The 20,112-nt window shown below is 41.7% G+C and overlaps 1 protein-coding gene across 1 annotated transcript in view; it reads left to right on the top strand.

The window, feature by feature from the left end:
• ARHGAP20 (Rho GTPase activating protein 20) overlaps positions 1-19,710 on the top strand; it is a 63,712-nt gene extending 44,002 nt beyond the window's left edge. The window contains 9 exon segments of the mRNA XM_064645281.1: positions 2,150-2,216; positions 4,104-4,286; positions 8,988-9,166; positions 12,072-12,233; positions 13,261-13,370; positions 14,337-14,526; positions 14,979-15,090; positions 16,714-17,786; positions 17,788-19,710. Of these exon segments, the coding sequence (XP_064501351.1) occupies positions 2,150-2,216; positions 4,104-4,286; positions 8,988-9,166; positions 12,072-12,233; positions 13,261-13,370; positions 14,337-14,526; positions 14,979-15,090; positions 16,714-17,786; positions 17,788-17,814 (2,103 nt within the window). The 3' untranslated portion in view covers positions 17,815-19,710.
• Positions 19,711-20,112: the final 402 nt, after the last annotated feature.

The following is a 20,112-nucleotide window of genomic DNA, read 5'->3' as shown; positions in this document are numbered from 1 at the left end:
AAGGCCTTTTTTCATTATAGGCATATCATAAGATTAGCAATAAAATCAAAGAAGCTAAATAAATTAAGCTGTAGCCTGGGTATCAATCAAACACCCAAACCCCTCGTAGGATTGTTCTGACTGGGAGGAAGCTTTGCCTTATGTGAGGTTTTTTATTTATGTCCAGAGAGGACCACTTGAAAGAAGCTTTATGACTTTTCAATGGCAATTATAAAAACTACATTTCACATATTATGTGATTAATGAGGCTATTACTTTGGCTGAGTTCACTCTGGTTTAACACATCAGGGTTTTTTCGTCTGTGGTTTCTCTGGTAAAATGACAACTAGCTCATGCAAAATGGCATTGATTATCTGTTCCAAATTATCAAGTGGGGCAGAAAGAAGGGCCTTGGGTTTCCCAGCTCTGTAATTACACTTTCTGACTTTTCTGGGACAGTCATATTTATACTGACAAATGGCCTCATAAAGCCCATAAAGGACAGGTTTTGCAGTCGGGATATGAACAGTTTGCCTCCTGAAAGCCATACTTACTAGCTCTTTCCTTTCCCCTGCTTCCCTTTGATGACAACAATCCCTTTCACATATATGTGTAAAAGGAAAAGCAAATACCCTTTCCTGTCCTCCTCAGCTGTATTTATTTGCTCCTGGCTGCTTGCCCTGAGGCATCGGAGATGTCTCCAAAGCCTATTTATTTTCCTTCTGCCCCCTGCTAGCTGACTTAACAGCAGTGCTAATATGGGCCAAAAAGCTCTGTCAGTCAGAGAGCAAACTGCAAAGGCTTTATTGGATGTATCAGCATTACACCAGGTACGTGCAGCAAGTAGGAAGAACCTCAAGAGCCTTGGGGACACTGGGTGAAGGTCCAGACAATGCGAGATAGTAGGCAAATTGTTTAAAAGGAGGTAGGATTTAACTTTGGAGCTAAGTAGATACTGTCATGAGGTATTTTCCACCTTTGTAGCCAGAAAACTTTTAGATTTTAATTATTCTGATTTAGCAGTATCACTGAAAAGTAATTTAAGGTAAAATAGATCACTTTTAATGCAGTGCATTTATCCACTTCCTATTTCCTTTTGTCCTGAGTGTGGTTTATATTAAATGTCATTCTTTTACTTCTGTTGTCTCACCATCATATCTGAAATAAGTATTATTCTCTTTCTTCAATTAAACTGCAACACTGACTTCTGTATTTATGCTAAAGGCAATATTTTGAATTTGCTTTCAAATCAGAGGTTTTACACAGCTTTTCACAAAGATGATTACATTCTTCAGTCTTTTGAAAATTGTCTCCTTTGATGTAAATTTATTCTCTCCACTGTACATTTTAAAGAGGGCTCGGCAGTCTGAAAACACCTTCCAGTGCTCCCAAGCCCTTCCACAGAAAAGGGCTGCTCAAAAGGGCTGACAGCAGCCCTACAGGGAGATTTTGGGGCAACGTTGAATGCCAGGAGCCCCATGGGTGCCATCCTTGCCTTGGCATCATCAGAGTGGGCTCAGGACTTGGGTGAAGGTTCTCCTGCCCTGCCTTTAAGCATGGGTCACAGGCTCACAAGCCTGAGCTCCTCCTGCTTGAGGGGGATGTAGAGAAGCTGGGGAGATGGTGGAGCAGAGTTCTCAGATGTGAGGCTTTGGGGTCCCTGTGTGGCAGAGCACATCCCAGAGAGTGTGATTTCCCTGGTACTCAGGACGGAGCTGAAGGGTGACCTCAGCTCACAGGAACTGCCTGCTGTCTGCCCCATGCCCTGCAGCAGGACCTCCTCTTCCTTGTGCTGCTTAGCTGTAATCCTTCTGGGGAATCAGACCTGTCTCTCCTCGGTGCTGGATGCTGCTAAGTGCTGCAGGGCAGAGTGGGCTGAGACATCCATCCCTCTGCTTCCAGGAGCACTGACAGAATTGGGGAAAACCTCCCCCTTTACCCTCAGAAATGATGGGCTCCAGCACCTCTCAATGCTCAGAGCTGAATCCTGGTCACATAACCAGATTGCTCAGGACAGACACAATTCAGAAACTTTGCTGGTTGGTGGCAAACTTAGGCACTGTGAAGTAAATGCTGCTGACAAGGTGCAGATTATCCTTACATTGTGAGAAACCTTACATGAACCTGTCCTTAATGGCTGGCAAACTTATTCTTAATTTTGGTTTTAAAGGGCTCTGAAAAAGATTACAAGCTGTGGGTGATTTCAGGAAGAGAACATGCTCCTTACCCTCTTATTGGTAAGTTCTTGGTGTTGTTTTGTTTTTCAATATTCACTCAGCTTTTAGTGCTGAAGGAAGCAAGAAATACAGAGAAGACTGAAATGCAGTTTCCTCTTTTGTTTTTCCTGTTTTTTCTCTTACTTCCCTGTCACACAAGTTTGCCTATTTGGGGAGCTAGTCAGATGCTGATCCTTTGTTTTGAAGAGCTTGTGTCACTAAGAGGTTGGAAAAGGTCATTTATTTCTGCCCCAGTTTTGCTGCATGAGCCCCAGTCTTTCTGCAGAGTTGGCCTCTCCACTCACCCCCTCCTGGGGGCATCATCCTCCAGGCTGTCCAGCTTTACCATACTTCTTCCTACACCTCCATAGCATTGTTTACTTCCCTCCTCAGTAAAACTCAGCAGAGTTTTGAGAAATGTTCTGTTGTTAACTCAAGTTAACTGATTCAAGAAGTCCTTTTCAATCCTCTGGTTTTCGTACTGGCTGACAACTCCCCTCTGATTAGGAGTGAATCAGTGCTTATTCTCTTTCTAAAATGGTTTTCAAAACATTTTGTCTCCAGGAACCAACCCAAAGCTCAAAAGTGATTGGATGGAGTGATTTGATTTTGGCCCTTGATTCACTAAGAAAAAATCCCTTCCCATTATTAAGAACCTTTCCCTGTGGAAGCCCAGCTTTACTTGTGCTATATGAGTTTGCAGATGATTATAACAAGAAAAACTTATGAATTTTCTGGTTTTACCTCTTGCAGATCTAACCCCAGTAAATCTTAGCATTCCTTCTCAAAGCAGCCTTAGTTACAAATGCTTCGCTGGAGTCAGACAACATGAATATTTATAAAAGGTCTACCTTATGTAGTGCAAACTGTTTAGCCTTTGAAACATACCAGACTTTGGCTTTCTGACCATTATTGGTCAGAACAAATCACAACCACAGCTCTAAACATAGAGCGAGAGAATTCAGAAATGGTAAAGCCTTTCTAATCGACTGACTTTCACTGCAAATTCAAGTTACAATCCTTGGAAAAGAAGAATCCTTGGAGTATGAAAGTGATGCTGTTCTTGATATTTATGCAAAGGTTTATTAGATAAGGCTAGCTTTTATCATAGGTAGGCATCAGAAGCAGAGTTTTGACTGTGCCAAAGCTTCATCCTACCTGTAATCTCAAATAACGTCTCTTCCAATCTCAGTGCTCAAGTCTAACTGCTAACTAAAACATCTTAGCACTGCATCCATATTTGATATATTTCATCTACCAGGTCTTTAGAGAAGTCTGAAAAACATCTTTCCAGTGGCATTTTTGAAAGCTCCTCCAGAAATGAATTGTGTCTGTGTAGTCCCCAAAGATGCTGGTTAAAGCCAAGCGTAGCTCATTTGCATTAGCCTTGTGATTAACGTTTCCTTCCTGTTTCAGCCTCAGATGAGAACCATAATTGTATCTCGTTTGACTGACTTGATGGCTGTTGCACTTAACATGGAGAAGGAAGGAAGATCACTTTCACACTGGATTTTTTTTGGGTTTTGCATGCTTAGCAAAAATGACAGCTCCCAAAGTCTCATTTCTCTCCAGAATGATACAAGCAATCAATACCTAAACTTTCAGTGCTACAAGGAAAGCAGTAGAAATAGTAAACATCTGTATTTTCTTATGGGCTTTTATGTGATACAGCTGCAATAGGTCTGATTTTACTTTTACATCTGCTTAACTACACCAAACACAGTAACTCCCTATCTGCCAGTGTATGATTTGTGTCTGTGTAAATATGGAGAAAAGTGTCAATTCTTAGATTATGGAGAGAGAAAGTGCTGCAGGCCAGCAAGCAAAATCTGCTCCATCCAGGGCAGATGGAGTTTTGCAAGTCTCCAGTCAATCCAACACAGATTATTATGATTTCTCTTTGAACAGGACATGAATATCCCTTTGGAATTAAAATGAGCCACATTCGCGACGCTATGCCCCATGGATCAAAGCACTGTGCCTGCCCCAGGCAGCTTCAGGAGTCTTTCCTGACGGAGCAGCTGCCCCAGGAGCTGCAGTGCCAGTTTGTGCTGAAGCCAAGCCAAGTGGCCGTGTGCCAGCAGCTGAACGGTACGTTGCCCCGCTCACCCCAGCAACATTCACTCATAGCCTGGCTTCCTCCCTGGCTCTGCTACAGAAAGCAAATGTACCAGCACTGGGGGTAGTGAAAAGTGAAGAGGAGCGTGCAGTTGTACCTTCCAGCTGCACAAGGGATTCTGCAACGTAGCTCTCCCTGATTTCAGTGTGCTGTTGTATATGTGTCATCCTTGTAAGTTACATTTTGACAAGCTGCCTGTCAAATGATTCTTCTAAAACAAGCAAAAGAAAGACAAAATCTCTCCCCTGCAATTTTTTGTAAGTCTCGTCTCTCTGCAGCCCTTGCTGTGCTCTGTAGCAAGGCTGAGTGGTTTTACGGTTCAGGTGTCAAGGCTTGACTTCGGCACAGAATTCCCGTGCAACATTTGGCAGCATCCTTTATCTCAATACGGTACTTAGGGCTGTACACCTACTTCACTGGGACCCTCGAGTGGCAAAGTCTAGACACGTCCTTGAGTACTTAGATGAGGTGAGCAAATAGAACTTCTTTATTTCAGTACTCTGAACAAATTGAAGAAAGTAGTATTTTCTTCTGCCTTTGGCCTTGATGCTGCAAAAATATGAGCACCTGCTCTCTGTTTTGCACTCTGTTGTCAACGACACAATGACTGAGCACTGCTCATGATAAAAGAAATAAGGAGATCTTTACAGGATTGAGACATTACATCTCAGGCAAGGATACATCCCATGGTGTGTTTTAATTGTGCTTAACACACTGGCATACGCAGCTCAATTAGGAACTCTGCCCTACTTCACCACTGATGACTGTATCATAAAAAAATAACATGTACACTGTTACCCTGTGCACTCCCCAGTAGCTAAGATCTCCCACAATATATGAATAGAATCCATTTGTAATGTTTTTAGAAATTAAATATAGTAAACTATACTAGTGTCTATTATAAGTTATTCTGAAAATTGATTACATTTTATATATATTAATTTCCTTTCTGCATGCCTTCATCCCCCCCTTCACAGTAATTTGTATCACATATTACTTCATGGCATGTTTCAAGAATGAGGCAATCTAGCAAAGGGGTGTAATTAGATTTACAGACCCTGCTTTGGCAGCTGATGTTGACTGGCAAGAGAAAATAGAAATGCAAATCAGGCCTGTAGTGTTCTAATGCAGATGTGTTGTCATCGGAGCTGTGCAAGGTGCAGAGGGGCGGTGAGGCTAGCCTGGGGCAGCAGAAGCCAGGGGCAGCCTACATGTCATGCACAGGGATTGGTCTAAATGGGAGGAAGGCTTTTAGTCCCTTCACCTTTTCTTCTTTCATCAGACAGAACCTCTTAAAGTGCAAAGCAGGCTGTCTCACATACATGTCTCACATACAGCGCTGTTTGTTGTGCTCCTCCTAACTCCTTCTCACCTATTTCGGTTTTGGAAAATGGCAAAAGGTACCTGTATGCAAGCCAAGGCTGTGATTTGACTTTGGGTTTGTCTTCAGATCAGCAAGCCAAAATCTCTGTGTTTGTTTTTGATTAACCACTAGACACACTGCCACATACGGGGCAAGTTTACAGAGAACGGCATCTGTAATCCCACATTTCACTGCTACATGCTGTGCTATCCTCCCTTCCATCACTTCCCTGCATCAATACCACTATGCTGGACATGCTGTGCCTTCTGGAGGCAGCAAGGAGCAGCTGACCAGCTGCACCAGTATGCACCAGGGTTAGGCAGCAGTGTTGGTGTTGACAGGCAGACATGACTGATACTAGCCCGTCATGTCAAATAAGTAGCTGTGTGGTGGTGTAGTTACATCAGCTGTCCTGGCAAGATGGTTAAAAAAAGTACAGAGAATTTAATGTGTGGAAGAACTGGAGTGTTTCTGTCACCTCTCCTGTGTGGCCTTTCAGCATGTAACAGGAATGGTCACCTACCAGTTAAACATAGCCATTAAGTAATGCTCATGAGCACATGTCTAAAGTATTGAAAGAACCAACTGCTGCCAGTGGCTACTCTGTAATCCAAATTATTATTTAATTGTTTGTTAGAAAGCAAAGATTCAACCAATTAGTCTCAGTACAGAAAGGAGGTCTTTGAAAACTGTTGACAGTTAGGGGTTTGATCAGAAAGGATGCTACGCTGTTAGACAGATCTTAAGTTTTGTTTAGAAGTTTCTGATTAGTTTCAAGAAGAGGAAATGCCACTTCCATGACTGGGACACTACCTATGAATGGAAATTCCCTTCATGTAAAATATGAGCAGAAGAGATGGCTGCTGTGAGCTCTGAGCAAAGTTTTCCATCAAAGTAGTGTTGATTTTTTTCTGATTCTGGCCTGGAATAATCCACCAGAGCAGTGTCCTGAGGTTTTTGTATGGAAGTACTTCTGCAGAGCAATAACTGGTGACTGTCTTGGCTGAGAGGAGCCTGGGCTTCTCCTTGTATTGCAGCTTTGCACAGGTTCAAGGAAAGGAAGTGTACATCCACACCTTCTCATCTGCTCTTTAGCTTAAGACTTCTCAAGCCTTTTAAAAAGGGAATATTAAAAGGATGAGTTTTCCTGTTGTTCAGTGAATGTTAGTTTTTTAAGTGACATGGCATTTCATTGCTGTACATCAGTTTTTGGTTTCTGCCCTGTTATGCTGAAGAGCACTGGTTAAGATTTCCTTCCTGTCCCTGGAGAGAGCTGCAGTTAGTTACAATTACCCCTTGCTCACACTGTCAGTTTGAGACATGGCTTTTAAGAGGGGAGCAAACAGTAAGAGACCAAGAAGAGTTCCTAATTTTAAGACTCCTTTTTTATTCACTTCTGCTTTTCCTTGTTATCCAAAATAGCATCTTTTCTTAATTTTTACTTCCACTGAGACCTACAGGATTGACAGAAAAAAACACCAGTATGTATTTGCTGTGTGACTAGAACTCTGGTGGTCTAGTGGTTAGGATGTGGCGCTCTCACCGCTGCGGCCCGGGTTCGATTCCCGGTCAGGGAAAATGCCCCGGGCAGATGGAGCTCGTCAGCCCTGTAAGGCCATCCATCTAAGAGAAGGTCACTCTAAACAAACTTATGTCCTGAGGACCTCGCTGCCACTGTCCAAGCCTGCTCGGCCCCGGCAGATGAACCTTAGGATTAAAGGGTGGGCTCAGTTCAGTGCACACTGTGTCTCACCTAAAAAATCCACTGCGCAGGCTTGAAGGGTAAAGACCTTTCCCAAATCTTCGCTCGCGAAGACTGGCCATACACAGAACTCCAAGTGAAGAAAACCTTATTTGTGTGCTAATATCCAGCTCATCTGAAAGAAAAAAAAGTCATTTTGAAAGTTACAGGTTAGTTATGTTTTCCAGAACATGATGTGTCAAGTAAAGCCATAGATACTGCCAGACTTACATTTCTTGAAGCTTTGGGCTGCTTAAAATGTATATCCTTGTTATTTTTTATGAAAAGAATTTTTCGTCAGGCTTTCACGTTCATATGTTCACATTTTGAATTAAACTGTAACTTTTCATCCTATAGTGTCTAATGAAAAGATTTCCACCCATTCCCAAAAGGAGCATGATCTGGAATGGAATGACGTATAATGAAAATTACTCTTTGAGCTCAAAAAACAATTGTAGTAAAGTGTAGGAGAGAATAAAGTATTGGAGAGAAAAACCTGGTATTATGCCACAATCCTTAATTCTGCAAGCCTTGTTTCTGCCCTCCACAACAGCAGAAAGTAAAATGTTTGACCAGGTGGAAGAACCAGCTAATAGAAAAGTGTGTAGGGTAGGCAAGCAACTAAATCAATGCTGATTGGCTTTGAAAACACCTTGAAAAGGAAAAATAATATCAGAATAAGTCTTTCCCAGTTAGCATTTCTATCATAAACAGTCCCCACCTCCTCCCCACTTAGCAGTAGCCCATGCTGTTAAGAAGAGTTTACACTGTCTGTTGCTGAGAAAGGTCATATGAAAAAACCCTTTTTGTATCCCAATATCAGTTTTCCCTTCTCTATATGCAGCAAATAAGAGAATAAGAGCTTCAATTAGTGATGGTCTTTCGGTATCTCATGAAATATGCTAAAATTAGGACAAACAGAGCCCATTAGTGTGTGGGCAGCACGCTGAAATGCCATCTGGAAGGCGCTGATTAAAGGGCAGGCACTGTCCTTGGGCCATAGTCAGCAAATGCTTGGAGTGAGAAGACTAATGATACTCTTGCATTGCAGATAAGAGAGCAAAGGCAGTGGCTTTTCATGGTCTGAAAACATCTCACCACATCAGCTGATTCTCTTGTGTTCCTTGTGGGGGGAGTGGGTGCTCTCCTGCATTGCCAGGGACACTAGGATGCCTCTGGTCAGCAAGCCAAGATGGAAACCTTCTTTTCTGAAGAAGGTCTTTGGTTTTGCTTGTGGAAAATGAGTTATTTAGCAGAGTCCAGCTCTGTGTGATGTCAGCAAACTGAGGTTTGCCCTCCTGCACTTAGGGTAAGTGCTGATGTTGTGGTCCAGCAGCGCAGTGCAGATCCTGTATCCTCTTCAGGACGTGAGTAAGGCAACACATTCTACACACACACACACATGCACACACAGATATATTCATGGTGGATTAGGCTTAGCTGGATGCCAAGGAATTGGTTGAGTTCATGACATTTTTTCCTTTGAAACCATAGCAACCACCAAAAACCAAATACTGGAACTAGAACTGAAATACATTTCTTCTAATAAACACCTTTCTCTTTCCCCAGACTTAAGCCAAAAGTCATTTAAAAGGAAAAGATCTATCATAAATTGGGCTTTCTGGCGTGGCCCTGGCACTCATTTGGACAATGCACCCCTCTCCACAACATCTGCTGCTCCTGGGAAGCTCTTTGGCCTCTTGCTAACAACCATCTGTGAGGATGACAACCTGCCCAAACCCCTGTTGGTGAGTCCCAGGCTCAGAATTGGGTATTGGAGTGGTGGAATTTGTGTAGTAAATGAGAACATGTTTGTTTATGGGACAGTACCCAAGCAAAGAAACCAGAAAGGTTTCCAGAAGGAAAGTTCTCAGCAAGAACTTCAGTTTTTAACATGTGCTGTGGTCAGGCTTAGTTAATAACAGCTTGAGAAACGTATGTGATCAGCCTGCTGCTCTGGGCTATTTCTTCTTTATAACCCATGCTGTAAGGCTGGTTCCCTAATCCTCACTTACGCAGTGTAAATAAATGCCACGTTCACATACTTTTTAAACCACTCCCAAGAGCTCTATAAAATTCCCAAATCCATAAATATGTCATCTACTGTCCCATATAGACAGCCCACGCATGCATAAAAATGCCACCTGCCTGTAACTAGACAGTTTCAGAGCCTTTCTTGAAGGCATTCCAGGACAGGCAAGCACTCTGAGTCCTCGTTTTTGATCCAGTAACGCCACTGCAAAAACAGGTGGGAATTTGGAGGCTGCAGAAGCATCTTTTCCTTCTGTCTTGAGAGAGCTCTAGTGCTGTGGGTGCTCTCAAAACCAGCCTAAGAACATGAAAAAGGGTTTGCTAGAGCCCATTCCTAGGCATAATTAAGGCAGATATGTGGCATTTTTGGTCAGGACTGAGGGCTGCCCTGTTGTCGATGCAGCAGTTTAAGTATTTACAGAGTAGGAGTGAGCCCCCTTCATCCTAATAGCCTGACTTTTGGCTGGAAGAATTTGCCAGAACCCCACTGAAATCAGTGGGGTTACACCAGTTTACAGGAAGAGATGTTTTGTCTCCTAAGCTTGTGCTTGATGTGCTGCTTTATCACTGCCTGAATAGTGAATCATACTAGGACTTTTCAGGTCTTTTAATAGTGTGGGTTTGTTATTTTCTTTTGAAGGAGAAGTGTGTATTTTCATAATTTAGATTATTTAAATAAGCCCTCCAGAGACAGACTCTGTAAGAATATGATCACCTGATCCCTCATGCTCTCTGTTTAAGAGATGAGCCAATGCTGCATATCAGAAATTTCTCCAAAACATAAATATTAGTAAACTTTTATCTGAAAAAAATCCCCAGTTACTAAGAATAGAATCATAGCTTGATAAACTTCATGCTTTGAGTCTTAAACATTGTGTTTATGCCAAAATATAACTTACTTCTGAATTCATACAGCATCTCTGGAGAATGGAATACTGGGGAACTGTGTGGGATTTACCTACAAGAGAAGGAAAATACCAGGGATGAATTCAGCAGGCGTGTTTAATATCTTTTTCAGAGCTTGCTTTCGCAGCTGAAGGGCTCTCTTTTAGCCATGGCCACGCTGAATTGTCTTACACCATTAGCTTCATTCATGTAATTTTGTCTGGGTTTGCTAGTTTAACAGGGGCTTCTGATTTTTATCTTGTGGATATTTTGTTCAAAATATATTTTCAAAGCATTTGTTCATGTGCTAATATCCTGTGGTGTGGAACTCAGCCTGTTTTGTTGGCAGAGTTCTAAATTCCTGCAAAGAAAATGAAAATGCTGTCATGAGTCCTGCTGACATGAAGGTGCTTCTCCAAAGCATCTGCACTTACATGAATTCTCGGCCTTCAATATCTGCAAGAGTGAGAAAGAAACATTAAAGAGGAAAAGTAAAAATAATAGTTTCCATTAGACTTATTTGCACTGCTGTGTGTCAGGAAGACCTACCTTACAGCCCAGACTAGGAAAGTCCCCAAACCCCACTTCTTAGCCATTACTGTTCTATAATTCAGTTTTATGATGATGGGCTCTCCCCAGTGTCCCTTTGTTTGCCGTCTCTTTTGATAACTTGGTCCTCAGACCACTGTGTGTATACACATAATACCAGAGGCTGTCTGCATGTGTTTCTCCTTTGGAAGAGAGAAACATGACAAATTCTGTATCACTTGGAGCAGGCCTGCAAGAGGTGAACAGCATGTCAGGGAGATGACCTGCAGGAGACCGCAGAGAACTAAGCATCTGGCAAATATCATGAACATATTACCTCAGAAGAAGTTTCAGCATTTCCTTTTCTTCTTCTTTTCCTCTCTTATTTAGCAGAAGAAATCAGTCCCTCCTGTTATTTTAAAAGCTAGGCAGGAATCTGCTTGTTTTCCCTTTCCTTTTAAGTATCTCATGTAGTAAGCTGCCCACTTGTTCAATACTTTGCAGCCTCATTGGCTTTAGGATAGCTGTAAGGCTGAGCTTTAGCCCTCTCTGGGTGACCTCCCAGGAGGGAACACCTTGCCCCAGAGGTGATCCCTCTGACAGCCCTGAGCTGCTTGCAAAGTATGATACCACTCACAAGCAGCAAAGAGAGTAAAAACCTGACTCTGATCTGCTGAAGAAGTGCAGATAGATATTAACAAAGTGCTTTTCAGCTTAGATAAAAATCTAATTCCTTTCAGACATCAGTAATGGAACAGAAGTCTATCTCTGGTCAGTGATAATACTGACTACAATGATGAGCAGTGAGGGTCTGATATCTTCATGCAAAGTGGTGTCTGACTGAGGCCACCATCAGATGCAGAGCTTTGAATTAGGTAGACCCCTCTCCTTTTCCCATACCACAGTGTTTATATATTTAAATGACTTGGCTGAAACTTGCATGGGTCCTGGAAGATCATGCAGGAAGCTAGAGCTCAGCAGTGGCAGCACAGTATTTATAAGATTTTCTAAAATGAGAACCCCAGATCACAGCTTTAGTGTGCAGTTTGGCATGGTTTGGAGGGTTAGCCTTGACTTGTGTTTTATTTCTGAGCTTTTTTAGGACTCAAAGGTTTTCAGCAGGGCAGAAGTGGCAAAACTACATTTTCATGGCACTGGACAATAAAATATATTTATAAGAAATCCTGTCTGCCTTTTAATTTTTTTTAGGACATGCTTTCTCTCCTTTACCAAGAGGGCCCTTCCACCAAGGGTATTTTCAGACGCTCTGGAAGTGCAAAAACCTTCAAAGAGCTCAAGGAGAAGCTTGATTCAGGCTCTGAAGTGGACCTAGCCTGTGAATCCATATTTGTGACAGCATCTTTGTTTAAGGTATGTGAAGAATGTTCCTTTCTCCCTTTTTGGGTGAGAGCAGCACAGATCCCATGCACAAGCAAGTAGGGCTTTTCTCCAGGGATCGGCCTAAAGAGGAATTGGTGGACTGAATTAGGAAGAATGGGCTGGCACAATAATGTTGTGAGAATCTCCAAATGCGTTTACCACTGAATTAGGATGAGGAAAAGGACTAGCCAGCTTGTTTTCCTGCCGGTTTTTCTGAGGTCTCTGTTACAACTTGGTTCTGCTACTCTCTTTATCTCTGCATATGAAATACTAAAAAGGCACGTTTGCAGACCTGTTTCCTTATGTGTCAGTAATACCCTACACTATAAACCCTGGTGAGTTTATAGCGTTGCCGTAAATATTTGGATTTTTTTTTATGCACTATCTTTTCTTACAAACTTTAATGTAAAAACCAATATTCCTTGTGCAAAAAAGCATCATAGCTTCCCTTACCCTAGCTTGTTTGGAAAGCTATGATTTGGACTTCTTCCTAAGCTGCCAACAGTTTCACTGCCAGTGGTTGAGGTATTAGGAAAGAGGAGTAGTATGACTATTCATGACTAGTTTAGGTACTCCATTACCAAAAGGGATTGATTAGGGGAGAGAAAACAGAGATGTCTTACAGTGCTTATAATCTGGACGTATTTGAGCTTGTCAGCTGAGGAGAAGAAACAGGGTCTATGAATGAAGTTAAGGGATAAGTGAAGACAGACATTATACAACATCAAAATAACTGGTCTCACTGCAGATTTTTTAGTTCAGCAATATCAGATGAAGCTTCCAAATACCTCTATTTTGACAGGAAAGGGCAAGAAAATATACACTTTAAGCATAATCTAAAGTACTTCCATATCTCAGATGATTTTCTTCTGGTTTTAGTTGCTGTGTGTAACAATATGCTTGTCAGCGAGCGCTGTTGCACAGATACATCCTCTTCTATCTGCATGTCTTACTCCTACTCCCTCACATGCTCCAGAACAGCTGTTCACATGTTTTGTTATTCTTTTCTCTTGATAAGGATTTTCTTCGCAACATCCCAGGCAGCATTTTGTCATCCCAGCTGTGTGATAAGTGGGTCTCTGTGCTGGATCAAGGAAATACTGAAGAGAAGATAAAAAGCATACAAAGGTATGCTTATATTATATACTATATAATACTATTATATAATATACTTACATTCTCTGCATTCTTTTCCTATAAATGTATATCCCAAAATGCGGAATTGCAAATATTCAACTTAAAATTAATTTTTTAAAAATAGATGCTAAAAGTCTCTGTGTATAAGACAGAACATTCAAACTTATATACTTATATATACTTAAATGATTGTCTGTATGAGACAGTTTTATGACTCTTTCGTCCCACTTTTTTGCCTTTTGTGGATACCAGTAAATAAATTAATCGTTTCATGAAGAAAACAAAACCAACTTATATGATTTGGAAATACGCTGTCCAGGACCTGAATTTCTTCCTGATATCAAATCCAAAACCACCTGCAGGGAACTTTGGAGTCCTGGATGAAAGGGAAGCTGAAATCAGTTCCTCATATATTTCCCCTGATTCATCTCAAATTTTAGTGACCATTCTGAAGCCAAGATGGAATTGTGTGTAAATGCTGGAGTAGAGTGACAAGGGAAGCCTCTACCCTTGCAGGTGGTATAAAACAGAAAGTAGGCAAAGTTTATGTCACGGGAAGCGGAGCTTGGTACACTGGCTGACCTCACACGTACTTACACACATATATACTCAAGGCAACTAGATGGCATGGAGAGACAGCTGAACTTTTTGGTTAAGTGAATAGTGAATTATCAGGGAGCTCAGGTGAAGTACAGTTTCATGACATACCTTGTACTTGGTTCATTAGTTTGACAGAGCATTATTTTAATTATGTGTTATGATGTTTTCTGTTGTTCCAGAAAACTGTTCAGAGACACAGTGAGGGAAAGCAGCTGAGCAACAACATCTCTTTGACACGCTCCTGGCTTTAATTAGTGGACCATGTTACCCTGTTTCTGTAATTCCATTACCTTGACTTGTGTGTATCTATGGAAAATGGTCATTAACTTGAAGAATTACATTTGTGTATGTTTTCAGGTTATTAGAGCAGCTCCCCAGAGCTAATGTTGTTCTCCTACGTTACATCTTTGGAGTGCTGCATGGTATAGAAATGAGATCTGAAGAGAACCAGATGAATGCATTTAATCTGGCTATCTGCATTGCACCTAGCTTGCTCTGGCCTCCTGTTTCCTCCACTCCTGATATAGAAAGTGAATTTATAAAAAAGGTAAGAGACACTTAAGTGTAGTTAAAAAACAAACCAACCTTCTTCCTGTTCAACCACGCTGTTGGTTACAGACATGAAAACAGTCAATACCTCTTCAGATCAGGACTTGTCCTCTTGTCAGGGCTCTAGAAACATTCATCTATCCATTCTCATAATCTGGAAGAGGGGGAGGGAGATCATAAAGCAATACGCAGTGTATTAGTGAAGTGCTTCTCTCATCAAGAAGCTCTGTGTTGCGGTGACCTCTGAACAGGACAGAGTAGAAATGGAGAAGATGCATACGATGATGTATACCAGGATATTTTATCTGGGCCCAGCAGATTGAGAGAGTAGTTCCTGGCTGCCATCATGGAATACAGTTTGCTCCTGTTCCTCATATGTATGGTGAGCTTGCCCTGAGTGCAATAATAGAAGATCTGACAAGACATCTCTCTCCCGTTGCTTTGTTGCAGATTTCCAGTCTGGTACAGTTCCTCATTGAGAATTGCTGCAGGATTTTTGGAGATGAAATTACCTCCCTCTTTGGAGAAATACTGATGACATGCAGTAGAGAGAACAGCTCAGGTAATACAGATTGATGTTTTGATCTCCTTAAGACAGCTAAACTTATCCATACAAAAGATCAGTCTATTCCAAGGAAAAATACTGTTCCCTTTTCATGCAGTGTTTCCAGATACTGTTGTTCTCTTTCCTCTGCCCATAGTATTGGTCGTAAAAACTGATTCAACTTACCAAAGACCTGAGCCATATCACAGAATGCTCTTGCAAAGAATCTCTTGCTCCTATACCAGTCATTTGAGCCACTATGGTAAAAAAGAGGAAGGGGAAACAAAGAAAAAAAAAAGAGGAAAAAAATCTGGAGAAAGCTTCATCTTAAGTCTAGAATTTTTGCCTCAGCCTCCAGAATGTCATGAAGTCAGTGATCAACGACGGTTATAATGCAGCTGTCATGTCACACCATTACATTAGGATTGAAAGTGTCTATTCTTCACTATCAAAAGAGAGAGATCTCCATAATTTCAATGGGACATCCAGATTTTGCTACTAGCACAGAAAAATGATGGAACTGGTGACTGAAATTGTCTGACAGACTAGTTGACAGAACTCTTCAGATAATTCTTAGTGCTCTTTTTCTCTCCAACTTTGTGATAGCATTAATTTTGACTGGAGTTTTGTGTCTCTCCTTAAGTGTTTCTAAAGCAGCATTTTTTGTAAAATAGATTTTGTCACAGCTGGCCTATACTGAAAGTGGTAATGGCACTTGCATTGGTATGCCAGACTGACTCAGTGTGCCTGTTCTGAACTCCTCATGCTCCAGGCGAGATTTGATGAAATCCAGTGAAATTTGTCCTGCCCCCTCTCCAGGAGTGAAGCACATGGGATCTGCTGTGCTGCGATGTGCTGGGACTGAGAGCTCACACCCACAATAGGTTGTGACAGCTGAACAAGTTTTCAGGCATGCACTGAGGTGTGGTAACTGCCCGTGTGGGAACTGTGTCTGCTGCAAATGTGAGATAAGTCAGCTTAGAGTGGCCTGGAGCAAAAGAGATTTGATGTAATTCCAATTATCGCAAATACAGATTAGGACCCAGGTGTGCACTGCTGAGTGGAAATGAGGTGCCTGTTTAAACTGAGACTAAAACTCACTATGTTGCTCTTAAAAATATATTTTCTGGAAGAAAATTATTTTCTGGAAGACCATGGAAATATGAAGTATGCCCTGTTTTCTTCATTTGTCTAAAAGAAGGAAAGAAAGGTTAAATGTTATTTTCAATATTCAATAATGAAAAGAAAAATTCAATAATTACCCGTTAAATACATGTATGTATGTAAATAATTGTTTACAGCTAGATTATCTACTACTAAAGTTCACCACTTAAAAAAACCAAACCAAAACAAACCAAGGAAACCACAACAAAAAAAAAAAAACCCCTAACCCTTAATTGTGCCATTATCCTGTATTTCTTGACTGAACTGCAGCTTAGCAGTCACTTGATCTTTTCCATTTCAAAATCGGATAGTAATTTTTTCTGAAATTATTGATATTTCTGCTTGAAGAATCTTTAAAGGGCAAATACTCCTGAAAGTAAAGGATGCTTGACAAAAAAAAATAAAAAAAAAAGGAAGCTGCTTGTCAATAGGGTGGTTCAGTCACTGATGTGTTAACACTAGGTTTTGTCCTTGCAGATGTTGCTTCTCTCCATCAGAATGATTCTTCCTATGACAGCCTGGAAAATGAGGCGAATGATGAAGCTGACTCTTCTTCTAGTGACTGGATTAAAACCCGCGATCAAGATAACCGGAGCAGGGAGTCTGTCTTCACTCTGAGTGATGGTGATTCGGAGCAGACAGAGGTGGATGAAATCCAAAGTGAGACCAGATCAAAGCAGTTGGCAATTTCTGTTGGCATGCACCTGAAGTTTTCATCGCAAGAAAACTCACAGAATGAATCTCTGTGCTCCGGCGCACTGGGTTTCTCCTCAGCCGCTACCTCAGGTGCTCTCAAAACTTCGAGGAGACACAGACGCTCCTCCGAGCCTGCAGTTGCCCTCCTCGCCTCCAGTTTTGTCCACATTGATGATGGTCATGAGAAGGCAACACGCAAAGCCAGCTGTGATGTTGTCCTATCTCATGAAGATGAAGACTATCTCTGTCAGCTTCGGTCGTTGCAGATGGAAAGGCAAAAGCTTAGCAATCGGAGCTTGATTATGGGGATTAATGTTGGTAAAAGTGACAACACAAATCAAAACGTTGAAAGGAAAGACCTGTCCCATTGTCTCCTGCCTCCAACACCAGAGGGATTAAATATTTGCTCAGGATTTAGCTGTTCTAGCCAGTCTTCTGGGACATCTCCATCTGTGTCATCAATTTGCTCTCTGGACAGTGCTTTCTCGCAGTTTTCAGACCAGACTCTGTTTACCCTAAGTGAAACCTCCTGCCCTTTCGACAGCACTTTTCAATTGCTAAAGAAACACGAAGACGCTACTGCTGCTGCTGCTGTGGCTGGTGACTATTTGGTTACACCCACCAAGGTGCCACCATCTCCACAACCTACTGACGCTGTGGCTGAAAGGGGCTTGGTGGAGCCCAACAGAAGGCCAGCCCCCCTGAAACCTACTGATGGAGTTGATGGCTATTTGATTAAGCCTAAAATTCAGGCATTGCCTCTGAAAGTCACAGGAAGAGACAGTCTTCATGATCAAAGAGGAAGTCTAGAAAAACATTACAGCAATCCAAAGTTTAAAGAGACTGACCAAAGCTTTTTTGCAGAGGAATATTAATGCTTAAAATAAACACCATAAAGAAAATGCCTTTGGTGTTAATGTGTGTTCATTTTAAGTTTAACATCCAGGTTGTTCAAATTTAATTGAGCAGTCCCCAGACTCACAAGTTTTCTTTTTTTTAGGAAACTGTTTGAGTAATGTTCTGACATAAAGCTTTGCAAGAACATTGTAAGAATAATAAAAATTGCTAAAAAGCAAGCAAACAGAAGTCTCCTGAAAATCCGGAAGGGACCCAGGAGGTAACCAAGGCCAGTGCCCTGTTCTCTGACCCTGCCAGGGCAGCAGGGTGCCTGCTGGGCCTCTCCCCTTGACCACTCGAGTGTTGAGCCTTGAAGATGTGAGTCCCAGTCCTTTGTGCTTTTGATGTAGTGTGCAAAGTCAGCATAGATTCCATAACTGTGGTATTATACTACTGTTCTGAAACTGATAAATATTCCCTTCATTGTCCTCCCAGGAGTAAGTGTATTGTTTTCTGTATGTTTATGTGGTATGTTTGATAGGTGTAGTTATTCCTTTCACACTGCAAAAGAAAGACAAAAGTAAGCTCAAAAATATGTAAAGGGAAATGCAGAAGCTTGTAACTAACACCCTGCAACTCTGTGTGTTTCATTTATTGTGCTTTGTTGGCTGTTCTGTTCATGTTTAAGTTGTGGATATTTTCTTAACATTGCTGTAAATGGCATTATGTATTATTGCAAGCAGAACACACGTAATTTTATTATGCAGCATCTAAAACATAGAATCATAGAATGGTTTGGGTTGGAAGAGACCCTAAAGATCATCTAGTTCCAACCCTGCTGCCATGGGCAGGAACACCTTCCACTGGATCAGGTTTCTCAAAGCCCCATCCAACCTGGCCTTTAATACTTCCAGGGATGGGGCATCCACAACTTCTTGGGACAACCTGTTCCAGTGCTTCCCCACCCTCATAGGAAAGAATTTTTTCCTAACATCTAATCTAAACCTGCCCTCTTTCAATTTAAAACCATTGCCCCGTGTCCTGTCACTATCTTCCCATATAAAAAAATAATCTCCCTCTTTTTTATAAGCCCCCTTAAGGTACCAGAGGGCTGAAGTGAGGTCTTCTGAAGCCGCCTGTTCTTCAGGCTTAACAACCCCAACTCTCTCAGCGTTTCCTCATAGAAGAGGTGTTCCTTTCCTCTGAGGTTCTTTGTGGCCCTCTTGTGGACGCCTCTAACTGGTCCATGTCTTTCCCGTGCTGGGGACCCCAGAGTTGGATGCAGCACTCCAGCTGGAGTCTCACCAGAGCAAAGTAGAGGCAGAATCCTCTCCCTTGCCCTGCTGGCCACACTGCTTTTGATGCAGCCCAGGATATAACTGGCTTTCTGGGCTGAGAGTGCACATCGTCGCCTCATGTCCAGCCTCTCATCCACCAGCACCCCCAGGGTCTTCTCCACAGGACTGCTCTCAAGGAGTTCTTCTCCCAGTCTGTGCCCATATCTGGGATTGTCCCAACCCAGGGCAAGGTGCAGCACCTTGCACTTAGACTTGTTGAACCTGATGAGATTCCCATGGATCCACTTCTTGAGCTTGTGTGTAGGCCCCTCTGGGTGGCATCCCGTCCTTCTGTTGTGTCAACTGCACCTCTCAGCATCGTGTCATCTGCAATATTGCTGAGGTTGCACTTGATGATCTCACTGTCTGTGTCATACATCATATAATATATTAAAGTGATGCATTATCTAAATGCTTTGAGTTTGTATAATATATCCTGTTAAATTTTGCTATTATATATGTTCTGAATAAAATGTGTATTTTTGTACTTGCAAAAAACTGCTGCTAATTTTACAAGTTCTGTTTTGTTGTTACAGCACTGGTATTGATATGTATATGCATTCAATGCTATCTATTAAATATTATTTGTTATGTCATAAATTCAGTTTATATTCTGTGTAATTTTTTTTATCTGTCAGTTCTACAAGCTATTGCTGAAGCAAAAGTCCCGGTGATGCCACTGCAAATCTTGCGTGAGGAGGGACTGAAGCATTTTTCTTCTGCTTTGGGTGGCATAATTGATACTGCATGCCATCAGCCTGTGGACTTTTGTAAATTACAGTAACAGTCAAGCAAGAATTCCTACCCTTTTTTTCTTCATCTAGATGTAGGAGGGTGCTTTCAGCTTTAACTAAGGGATGCAGTTAACAGTATGGAGGTGAAGAGAGATCTTTTGGGATAATAGATATTACAGTCGGGAGCAAGGAAAGGAGGGGAGCAAGTCACTGGATGAAATCAAGATTTATTCTTTAAATTTAGCAGCGTTATAGAGAAAGCAAGAATGGCA

This window comes from Pseudopipra pipra, chromosome 2 (assembly GCF_036250125.1).
Source record: "Pseudopipra pipra isolate bDixPip1 chromosome 2, bDixPip1.hap1, whole genome shotgun sequence".
NCBI lineage: Eukaryota > Metazoa > Chordata > Aves > Passeriformes > Pipridae > Pseudopipra > Pseudopipra pipra.
The sequence above is the reverse complement of the archived record's forward strand: the minus strand, read 5'-3'. Positions and strand labels throughout refer to the sequence as shown.